General features: G+C 42.4%; 1 protein-coding gene across 1 annotated transcript in view; it reads left to right on the top strand.

Annotated features, from left to right (window-relative positions):
* grid2ipa (glutamate receptor, ionotropic, delta 2 (Grid2) interacting protein, a) overlaps positions 1–9,876 on the top strand; it is a 13,381-nt gene extending 3,505 nt beyond the window's left edge. The window contains exons 5-24 of the mRNA XM_033971132.2: positions 2,667–2,939; positions 3,067–3,152; positions 3,225–3,294; positions 3,379–3,675; positions 3,747–3,898; positions 3,993–4,154; positions 4,477–4,583; positions 4,673–4,820; positions 4,949–5,271; positions 5,482–6,762; positions 7,155–8,027; positions 8,098–8,185; positions 8,301–8,390; positions 8,468–8,664; positions 8,733–8,888; positions 8,992–9,078; positions 9,160–9,289; positions 9,366–9,484; positions 9,555–9,719; positions 9,802–9,876. Coding sequence (XP_033827023.1) covers positions 2,667–2,939; positions 3,067–3,152; positions 3,225–3,294; positions 3,379–3,675; positions 3,747–3,898; positions 3,993–4,154; positions 4,477–4,583; positions 4,673–4,820; positions 4,949–5,271; positions 5,482–6,762; positions 7,155–8,027; positions 8,098–8,185; positions 8,301–8,390; positions 8,468–8,664; positions 8,733–8,888; positions 8,992–9,078; positions 9,160–9,289; positions 9,366–9,484; positions 9,555–9,719; positions 9,802–9,876 — 4,879 coding nt within the window. The remainder of the gene's footprint in view (positions 1–2,666; positions 2,940–3,066; positions 3,153–3,224; positions 3,295–3,378; positions 3,676–3,746; positions 3,899–3,992; positions 4,155–4,476; positions 4,584–4,672; positions 4,821–4,948; positions 5,272–5,481; positions 6,763–7,154; positions 8,028–8,097; positions 8,186–8,300; positions 8,391–8,467; positions 8,665–8,732; positions 8,889–8,991; positions 9,079–9,159; positions 9,290–9,365; positions 9,485–9,554; positions 9,720–9,801) is intronic.
* The last annotated feature ends 1,888 nt before the right edge of the window (positions 9,877–11,764 follow it).

Below are 11,764 nucleotides of genomic sequence, written 5' to 3'. Positions count from 1 at the left end.
TGTTTCACCTGTGCTTGCTCAAAATATGCTTTGAAATGTTTGTTTTCCTCAGCACCTTTCATTAATTATACATGCATTGTTTATTCAGAGGACTGAGGTCTGTTTTAGCTGCACCTTAAGTTTCTTCTATTCTAGGTTCTTTTATGTGCAAAGTTATGTCATCCTTTCCCAAATACCTGTATTTCACTTATGTATTAGATTCAAAGCAGCTCTTGATCTTTTATTCTTGGTGGTGATTCTTAGGAGTTGAAACTGGTAGCGCCAACAGTTTTGATTTGATAAATGATTATATGTGGTAGTGGAAACTTGTATATGTCTAATTTGACAATCTAAACCAAACAATAGAAACACTAGATGAGTTCTGCTGCTATTAAAACCAAAAAAAATAAGAAAATAAGATCAGCTGGATCATTTGAGTCTATCTCTGTCCCACAGATTGTTCTCGCCCTCCCACTGGATGTGTTCTATTTATACGTACCCTACTTCTTTTGATAAATTCTCTTTTAGGTTCTAAATTGACTGGCTATCCTAAACTATGCTGCTTAGAGTGACAACATTTGATAGTGGTTATTTTAGTATTGTTTCTATGAAATGCCAATAAGGACATTTTTATATGCCACATATGGCACCTAAACATTATTCAGCATTAACAATGCATAAAACTACATAAAATACAATTACAAATGAATTTAAATGTGTTCATTTATCTGCCATTGGATTCTGATCATGGTCTCCTACAAATAATATCCCTTTTGAAATATACTTATTTATTTATTTTTTTCTCAGTTATTTTGTTTTAGAAATAACTGTACTGTAACTGTAGCAATAACATCCTTTACAATAATATTAACTATCTGCCTGTACCTATCTTTGTGATTTTTAACATAAGAGATTTCTTTGGAAATATTCCGATTTTTTTCTGTGCTTAAATTTTATTCTTTCAGTGTTCTTGTTTATTAAAGCTCTCCTTTCAGTACCTCATCTGTATCCAGTCGTGTGTGTGTGTGTGTGTGTGTGTGTGTGTGCGTGCGCGCGCGTGTGTGTGTGCGTGTGCATGTGCTGGTGCTACTTATTGTTCTTCCTCTCAGTCATTGTGTGACCTGCCTAAGGAATCCCGCTGAGGCTCTGCTCTCTCCCTCCTCATCTACTTCCTGATCATCATCTTTTCTCCTCTTCTGAGAAAAGCTCACTTTCACAATGCTCTCAATAATGATGGATGTCTCATCAGCGCCCAGACTCACCCTGTAACATGTGCACAGAAGGAGCACCTTGACTGAACTCTCAGAGGAGCAGCGTCAGGAGAGATGGGGACCAGCTCCAGAAGTCCTGAAGTCGTGGAATAGCTGATGATGCCTGAGGATGTTTTGGAAGAGTGCTGCAGGGATGGGAAACGTCCACCCTCCCTCTTACTCCATCTGGCTGCCTTCCGAGTCTGCAGCAAGCATTTTTGAACTCCTGGATTTATATCTCAGACTTACCACAAATCTTGGGCATTCGCTAAATCTTGGAGGGCCATGGGAAGGGACAGAAATCTTGCCAGACGCTTTCGGTATAGTTTATGTTTTGATCTCATCTTTTCCTTACATTGTCTGTTTATACATGTTTATATAATTTCTGAGATATTGTCTTAGAAACTGTCTTGCTGGCATATACTTACTGGTATTTTATGTTGTAACTGAGCACTATGCTTCCAATTAGTGTAATAGTTTTTGCTGTGTTTTGCCACAGTCATGTCAAAAATAGTCTGAAAATAGTGATCACACAAGTCATTCATCTTTCTTTTCAAGCCGCCCTTGTTCCACTCCTCCTCTGTTTCTAATAATAGACTCCTTTGGCCTCCTTCTAATTGAGGGCATCTCGAAGCCTACATCCAACTTTAGTGAAAGAGAAAGTTTTGCTAATTCTTTTGACAATGAGAATACAAATTTAACTGGAACAAAATTAAGCAGGTTATGATGAACTAGTCACTAGTGGCAGAAGAAATATGTCCTGGAGACTTTATAAAGGGCCCCATTCTGTTTGGTTTTGTCTGAGCTTAGTGATAGCTGTTCTGGGAAGTTCTGTGGCCTACATACAGTGAATGCACTTGACTCCAAAAATGCATATGACCCTGGCCCACAAAGAAACCTGATGTCTCCATCTTTTGTCTCCACTGCACCGTGACATATTTTGCTTTTTGAAGGAATCTGTGTTTTTCCCCAAACCTCAACTCTTGTTTCCCTTCTTTATTTTATTTTCTGCTAATACTAGTAGAATAGAAAATAGCTTTGATAGTGAGAGCACTGACCTATAGAGGTACTTCGCTGCCTCGTCTCAGATTAACGCTGAATTGTCAGTATTTGAGGCAGCATTACCTGTGACTGCTAATGCGACAGAAGATGAGGAAACAATGCTCCAGCTCTCCCTCTTTTCTTATGCATGATGATAAACAAGCGCTACTTTTGGACCTTTTACCTGCCTCTGTTCTCTCCTGGGATAACATGAGCTGTAGCTTCTATTTCCAACCCAATTAAGAGAATGCTGCTGGAATACGTACATGTTTTTCTTTTTTTCTTTTTTACACCTTTGATACATAACACTGAAAGAAGAATGTTCAGTACCATTTTGTTACTGTTTAGATTTTTTTGGTCCTGAATCTATTCTCTCATTCTAAACATGTTTGTCAGGATCTTCATCCCTAAGAAGCACAGAGAGCGCTTTGATGAGGTTGTTTCCCAAAACCTGATGAGCCGAATCAAGGGCCGCAGCTTCAGTGACCCCAGCCGCAGCCACCTTCGCCGCAGCCGAAGCGAGGACCATCCAGATCGCCTCCTAGTCTCGACCCGGGCCAGTTCAGTGCCTCGGACCCACGCAGAGGAAGGTGCAGCCCCTCCCACCAGAGGCGTGAGGAAGACTACCTCTCTCATTGCTGGACACTCCAGCTCCTCGACAAATTGCAGGTCTGTGTCCAGTGACTTAAGGATATGTAAAAACAGGTCATATAAGTATCTAACTTTGTATCATGTTAATATATACTGAGCTCTGAGTGAGATTATAATATCAACATAATTGTATTGCTTTCTGCAGGACTGTCAGAGTGTGCAAAGGTAACATGAGTTTTGGCTTCACTCTTCGAGGACATGCTCCAGTCTGGATTGACTCTGTCATTTCTGGTGAGTTGTTGTGGGGTGAATGACTTTGATATGAATTTTGTAATGCTTAAGGAGGGGTATTGTTTTATACAGGAAGTCCAGCTGATAAGGCAGGTCTAAAACCTGGAGATCGTATCCTGTTTCTGAATGGACTGGACATGCGGTATATATATATTTTCACTCTCATATGATCCATGAGGTTCTATTTATTCAAATCTGTACTGATGGGGTTGCTGCCTTTCTGTAGGACATCCTCCCATGAAAAGGTGGTTTCCATGCTTCAGGGAAGTGGTGCTATGCCTACTCTGGTGGTGGAAGAGGGTCCGGCTAACTTTGCTCTGTCAGAGCCAGACTTAGCTGGTGGCAGTGGTCCCACAGAGCGCTCCCGCTCTCCTGCACTCAGCTCACTGCAGTGGGTTGCAGAGATCCTCCCTCCCAGTATCCGTGTTCAGGGACGGACTTTTGGACAGCAGCTGGAGCACCTTCTGACCATTCAGGAGCGCTACACCATCTGCAAAGCTCTGGAGAACTTCTTCCAACACAGGTAAGACTTTTAGTAATCACTGATCATTTTCTGGCAGGTGATGTGTAACACTGACTGTATTTATTCAACAGGAATGTTGACACTCTGATTGTGGACGTCTTTCCAGTGTTAGACACCCCTGCCAAGCAGGTTATCTGGCAGTTTGTCTATCAGTTGTTGACTTATGAAGAACAGGAACACTGCCAGAACAAGATCTCACGTTTCCTGGGATATAAAGCCCCAGGTTTGCACACATGAATACATTCATATAAAACATTTTAAAGAATGAAGAATACATCTGACATGTTGCACCTTACCTTATATTTCTGTATTTCCAGTCCCCCCTCCTCCCCCCCCCCCTCCTCCTGACCCTGAGTCTGAGGCAGCCCCTGAGCCTCAGCGACGCAGCAGCTCCATGAGAGTGACGGGAAACACATACAAGAGCAGTGTGAGAGGGCGCAGCTCCGACGACCTGGTTATTGGCACCCACCTGGGAATGGGTACATCATTTTATATTATTTGTATTTTATATATATTATTTGTATTTTTATATATTATATATATTATATATTATATATTATATATTATATATTATATATTATATATATATATATATATATATATATATATAATATATATATATAAAAAACCACTAGCAATGAATGTTTACCTATTTGCTTATTCTTATTTAAAGCTCATGAATATTGTTTTTCTTCTTTATGTCTGCAGTATCTTCCAGGGATGATATGTTTGGTCCCACCCAGCAGAAACTGAAAGAGCCAGAGTTGTTTTTAAGCGTTTCTAACGACTATATCACTCTAGGCATGCGTGCCGAGCCAGTGCCCGAGACGGGCATGAGGCTGGCTCCAGGAGAAAGACAGTCAGGTGATGGCACTTCTCTTCCTGAGACCCCCAACAACCTCACAAATGTATGTGAAAAGTCTGTAAATAATTTTTAGATAAATTTTGAAAAGAGTAAGATTACAAAGTCTTCTCTGCTTACCTGTTTCTTTGAAAGTTGTCAGCTGTGTATGCTGAACTAGAGAACATGTACTCATCCAAGAGATCCAAGTCTTTGAAAAGCCGCCCTCCTCCTGCACCAGAGAGCGTACTTGAACTGGACCGTCAGTCCTGCACAGCATCTCCTCTGAGTCATGCCAACACAGGTAGACATAGACAGACAACACACTACAACTCTGCATACCCGAAAAAAAAAAAAATTTTTTTTCTTTATGTATTCATGAATACTTCGACAAGTTAAAGCGTAACTGTAATCATAACTTTGTTTTTTTAGGAAGTGCTCCACCACCTTCCTCCTGGTCTGAGCCTCTGTCCAGTTCCCCTCCATCCCATTTCTACCCTGGGGGAATAACCAGCCAGACCAGTGCTGAGTCCAACCCTTACATCTGTCTGGACAGCCCCCTGCCATCACCTCCAGAACCCAATGATTTCCCATCCAGCCCCCCTCCCCAACGACACAACAAGAGGCGCTACACGTTCTCCAAGCCCCCCCGCTCGGAGGACACTGACCGCTTCCTGGATGCTCTGAGTGAACAGCTGGGACAGAAGGTGGCCATTGTTGATGACTTCCTGAACCCTGACAATGACTATGAAGAGGTACAGAAATTTCAACCTTTGTTAAAAAAAATATACAAGTAGGTTTTCAGACATGTATGTTTTTGCATTGCATTTTTCTGTGGTTAAATAGTTGTTTTTTTTACTACTTCTGTTAAAATCAAAAACTTGACTGGCATGCCTGTTATTGTCCATTTTAAATGCTTTGCTTTGATTACCAAGCTAATAAAATGTAATTGGTGTTAATGCCAGGATGTTGTGCAGATGGGATTTCCGGATGAGGAGGAGGATGAAGATGTCAATGAAGAGGTGGGAGGTGACGAGGAGGAAAATGGCGGCTTTGTGGCTCCAGAGATGAGCAGCCCAAGTGATGTTCAGAGCAGCAGTGGTGAAGAGCACATGTCCTCTCTCACCTACTCTTCCTCCTCTGACCAGATTCCTCCTCCTCCCATGAGCCCCCCTCCCCCTCCTCCTGTCCAATTCAATGACCTACCCCCACCTCCTCCGCCCACACAATCCCAACGCCAACCACCACCACCACCACCACCATCATCACAACAGCAGCAGCAGCAGCCACAGGTGAGCTTCACCCCAGACCAGTCGCCAAGGTCTTACGTCCCAATACGTCGCAAATCGGGTCCACCCCCTCCTCCTCCACCTCGTAGCAACCCCCCGCCAAAACGCCACTCTCTTCACAAAGTCCTCCCGACAAGAGAAGAGATGCAGGCCCGTGCCACCATCCAGGAGCTAAAAGCCTACCAAGAACGGCAAGCATATGGGGAGCAGCAAGCATTCAAGAAAAGACAGGAGGAGCAAAAGGCATATAAAGAAAGACAGGCATACGAAGAACAGAAGGCTTTTGAGGAGCAACAACTTCTTCAAGAGCAGCAGGCCTACCAGGAGAAACGTTTCAAGGAGAGGCAAGCCTATGAGCAGCAGAAGGAATATGAGGAGCAGAGAGCATATGAAGAGCAACAACTGTATCAAGAGACACAAGCGTACGAGAGGAGGCAGCAAAGGGCATATGAGAAAGTCTATCAGGAGCAGAGAGCTTACGAAGAGCAACAGGCCTATGAAGAGCAACAGATGCATCAGATCTACCAGAGCCACCACTCTATGCCTGCCCAGCCCACACAGAAAGTCCCCTCCCCTCTACCCCTCCAGCAGCTGCACCAGTCTCTACCTCCTCTGCCAACTCCACCTGACCCCCTGATGCATCGCTCCAACCATCAGCTCTACATGATGCGACAACAGCAGCAGCAGCAGCAGAGTTACCTCATGCACAGAAGACAGTCCCGCTCCGCACCACCCCCAAACCCACCAGCCCCTCAGCCCATGGGACATCAGCAAACGGGACAGGGGCAGTACCAGGAGGGCATTTACCAGAGCCACCAAGGTGGGCTGAGGGCACCACCGCACCACTCCTCCACAGAGATGCTCCACCAGATGCACCCGGCCCAGGCACACCACTCCTCCATAGAGATGCTTCACCAGATGCAGCAGCTATCCCAAAGTCACCACTCGCCCGCTGAGGTCAGTCAAAAAAAACATCCAATTGGACATGAGGAAAAGCGGGTTCTACGTAACATATGCACACCTACAATGGATTATTTTTAGTTTAGAAAGTACTGTAAGTACATTTGTATTGCAATTGCATAAATAAAAAAATACAAAATGCTTCACAGGGGGAAGAATAAAGACATGAATTCAATATAAATACTACACTGAATACATTTAAAGCCTTCATTAGAGGAAAGGTGAGCTGTTATGGGGGCATGGGCAGGGTATTCCATAATATGGGAACTACAATCTGAAAGGACTGGTCCCTGGTTTTGAAACTAGTCTTTTGATACCTCAAACACATTTGCACTAAGACCATCATAGATGGTATTTGTGAATATCGTAATCATTTGGTGTGTCTGCAGGTCTTCCAGCAGATGCAGCACACTCACTATCCCTCACAAAATGAGATTCTTCACCAAATGCACAAAGCCAAGGTCCACCACTCGTCCGCTGAACTGCTGCATCAGCCCCACCACTCCTCCACAGAACTACTGCACCAGGCCCCACTCAAACACCATGGGTTGTCCCACCATGGCTCCTCTGAGCTGCTCCACCAATCAGACCCACACATGCCCTCCTCCCACATAAGCCGGGACAGCCACTCACATCAGAGCCGACGCAGTATGAAAGGGCATCACCAGAGTCAAGCTGCACCTTCACAAGTACAGCAGCAGCATCCCCAGCCCACAAAACCGTCCCCTCAGAGACCTCACTCTATCCAGCAAACACATCACCAGATCCAGAACATCTGTCACATGACCCCACAGGCTTTACCCCAGGATTACCCACACCAAATCCACGTCATCCACCCACCTCAGCAACAACCGCACAGACCCCAGCCAATGCTTTCCACATTTCAACCCTTGCAACCAACACCGCCCCCTCTGTCCCTCTCCACCTTTCAGCCCCTGAACAATCAGATAGCCCGGCCACAGTCCCAGCCCTCTCATCACCTGCTCCACTCCCAGCCTCCACCTCCGCCCCCTCCTCCAGCCCACCATCACAAGCAGCAACAGCAGCAGCTCCAGAGTAACGCTCAGCAGCCCCAGTCTCTGCCCCACTCACTGTCCGATCCAAAGCACCTTGAACCACCTGCCCCCCCCCCACTCCCCCCTCCCTGCTCCCCCCCACCACTGCCCCGACCCAGTCTATCCCGGATGGACTCTCATCATCTGAGCGTCAAGAGGCTACGCTGGGAGCAGGTGGAAAACTCTGAGGGAACCATCTGGGGACAGGTGACTCTGCAACAAAATTCTCCACTCTCCTGAAATATATTCTAACAGTTTTGTTTCTTCACATTCGAAGTTGGGGGCAAGTTCAGACTATGACAAACTGCACGACATGGTAAAGTATCTGGATCTAGAGCTTCACTTTGGACAACAGAAGAACCCAGGTGAATATGCTTTACTGATACAAAAATGCAATACATTTGTAAGGTTCTGCTAAATGTGTGTATTTAATTTCTTTTGTGCTGTAAGCGTAAAACAGTGACTTTTTCCTCTATTTAGCACCAGGACCAGAGGCTACACCTCAGCCAGAAACCACAAAAAAGAAAGACGTGATTGAAATTTTATCCCAAAAAAAAGCATACAATGTCTGTAAGTAAGACAAAAGGGCTACACACGAACGACACATGTATTACAGTCATAAAAAAGATCCATTTTAAACATTACAGCAATCCTTATTGCGCACCTGAAGCTGTCCCCTGGAGAGCTGCGGCAGGTGCTGCTGAGGATGACCTCTGACCGTCTGGAGACATCCCACATCAAACAGCTGCTTCTGTACGCACCTGACGCAGATGAGGTGCACAAGTATGAGGAGTACAGGCAGGAGCCTGGCAAACTCAGTGAGCCCGACCAGTTTGTCCTCCAGGTAAACCTATGGTCCAGATGCACATTTAAATCACTGTTTGTCTGATGTGTTTATATGTACTTCCTCAGATGTTATCAGTGCCCGAGTACAAAACACGTCTGCAGTGTCTCCTCTTCAAGAACACCTTACAGGAGAAGACCGAAGAACTAAGAGGAGCGTATGATTGTATTTATAAGGCTTCTATGGAGCTGAAGACCAGCAAGAAACTTGCTAAGATACTAGAGGTACACTGGCTATTCAGATGGATTCTGAATAGCCAGAAATAAAAATAAAGTGATAAACGGAAATAGTGTGTTTGACGTTAAAATTGCCCTGTATGTTTTCTAGTTTGTGTTAGCTATGGGAAATTACCTAAATAACAGCCAACCTAAATCCAACAAGACGACCGGCTTCAAGATAAATTTTCTTACTGAGGTACAACGCACACACATTTCAAAAATTTAAATCCAAAATAATGAAATTGATTGATGGCAGGATATGACACGCTTCTTACAGCTGAGTACCACCAAAACAGTTGATGGGAAATCTACATTTCTGCACATACTTGTTAAGTCATTGTGTCAACACTTTCCTGAAGTGTTGGATTTTTCCAAAGATCTTACTATGGTCCCACTTGCAGCAAAAGGTGCCTGTCGGAAAATTTCATCAATGTCAAAAATCACATTTACAAACTTGGTTTGACAATTCATTTGTATTTTTAGTAAACCAAAGGAGTCTTACATCAGACCTGAACGACCTCCATTCCACTATTCAGGACATCCGCACATCATGTCAGAAGATGCCCGCTACTGCTGAGGACCGTTTTGCAGTGGTCATGAGCGTATCCTTTTCACATTTATCAAACATAACACTCCATGAAACTCAAATTAAACACCTTGACTCGTTTGTAGAACTTTCTTGAGAACAGTCATCCAGCTCTACAGTCACTTGAGTCATTACAACAGAGATCTATGGAGGAGTTTGTCAAAACAGCCTCTTACTTTGGAGAGGATGGGAAAACCACCAGCACTGAGGCTTTCTTTGCCATCTTTGCTGAATTCATATCCAAGTTTGAGGCAAGTGGTAAAGAGAAGCCATTAGGGATTTTTTGCCTAATTAAAGTCATGATGGTTACATGATACTCTTTCTACACCACAGAGAGCTCTAAGTGATCAGCAGGCAGCAGAAAACTCCAAAAGTCCCAGGAGCATGACATCGCCACTGGGCTGGTAACGCAGCATTGAGTGGAAATACAAATAACGGAAAAGCAAAAAATTATAGCAACACAAAATGTGAAAATATTTTATTATGAATTGTTAGCTGTCACTTTTTGTTCAGTCATATAGATCATATATTAGTTAAATATGACAATACAATACTGTTTTTGTGCTAAATTATATTATGTAGACATCTATCTCTTAACTAAGCCCAAATGTTGATTCATGAATTTCTCTGTATGAGCAATACATACATTATAAAGGATATTATTATTGATCTTCATGTAGCAACAATCAGTTTAATTTTAGGTCAAATCAAGATAAGTAATGTATTGTAAATACTGTTATATTTTTGTAAGCTTTGAGGACAGACAGAAGTTTGTTATTTATTTATCATACTGATGGAAATGTTTGAGAGTATATAAAGTAAATGTATACACTGAAAGGTTATACAGATACAACGCTGTATTACTGAACATTAAACATATTTATTATTAAATTCATTATGTGTTACTTTAGAGATAAATCTAGAAAAATAAATTAAATTCAATAAATAGTAATAAATTCTAATGTTGTTATTGAAGTATTACAGTGGACAGTGTGCAATATAGACTTTTGACTCACTGTAAAATATCCAGTATGTCTACATACTTGCTTATACTTATGTCAACTCTGACAAATAAACATATGTTTAAATAATCATAAATAAGTCAATGTTTGTTTGTTTGTTTTTGTTTTTTTGTTGTTGTTGTTTTGTTTAGGTTTTTTATGGATTTTAAGGATTCCATTTGATTATTCAAAGTCAGCTACTTAAGTATATCTTTCTATTAAAATCTATTAAAAAGGTGAGGGTGTATCAGTCCTCCTCCGTTATCTACATTAGATGTTTTGCATTTGGAAACCCATTGACAGTGCATATTGATAAGCCTGTACTGTTAATGAACTCATCCACAACATGTTTTAGCTCCATTATTAGCAGCGTGTGCATGTGCAGGCCACCTTTCTCCTGCCAAGTGTCATAAAACATTTACACTTTAACGTGTAGTGGAAGAGGTGTGTGTGGAGTTTGACCTGCACGGAGTGAAGAAGTTTCATAACAAAAAGGGATATTCTGGGATCTTATAGATGTTATTCATGACAAAAGCCCACTAAGTACACCAAGACTACCTGTAAAGAAGCCCAGCTGAAGGTAAGATTATAATCATTTTAGCACTGTGGACTTTGATTATCATTGTGAATCTTTCAAACAGCCTAACATAATCCTTTGTGTCTATGCTGCATGGAAAAATTTGATCTATAAAATGCAAGTTTTACTACCATTAATTTGCTTCCTCATGGAGTACATTATCATTTATTATTTCACACTTACAGATCACTTTTCATTTCTACATGAAGCAAGTCAACATGGCCCCCTCTCCATCGCCTCCTCCACTGAAATCATCACTTGTTACTTTGGATATTGTGGTCCTAGTTGTTTACTTCTTGCTTGTGTTGGCTGTTGGATTCTGGGTAAGAAACACTCCTGTATTTTGTGGATTATTTTAAAGGTGCACAATGTGACTTTTGAGGTGGAGGGTATGCCACCTACTGGTCTCATGGTGATGTTACTGCTTTTCCTGAAATAGTCCACAGTATGGCATTAAACTTATCTAGTTTGCATTTATGCAGTTAGAGGTGTTTTTATTGCTTAAAATCCCTTGAATGCTTTTTTATTGAAAGCAGGCCCACTTCTCCACAGATCTGACCTATAATTTGGCCTGTCATACTGTGGAAAATTCCAGACAAGGCTTTTCCATAGTGGTGAGCAAATGACATCAGAAAAGTTACATAGTACACCTTTAAGTATGTCACAAACTATATTAAATCATTCATAATAATTGTGTTATGCATACAGCCTTCCTTCC

The sequence above is a fragment of the Periophthalmus magnuspinnatus genome, chromosome 8 (genome assembly GCF_009829125.3).
Source record: "Periophthalmus magnuspinnatus isolate fPerMag1 chromosome 8, fPerMag1.2.pri, whole genome shotgun sequence".
Lineage (NCBI taxonomy): Eukaryota > Metazoa > Chordata > Actinopteri > Gobiiformes > Gobiidae > Periophthalmus > Periophthalmus magnuspinnatus.
This window is presented reverse-complemented; position numbering and strand designations above follow the sequence as displayed.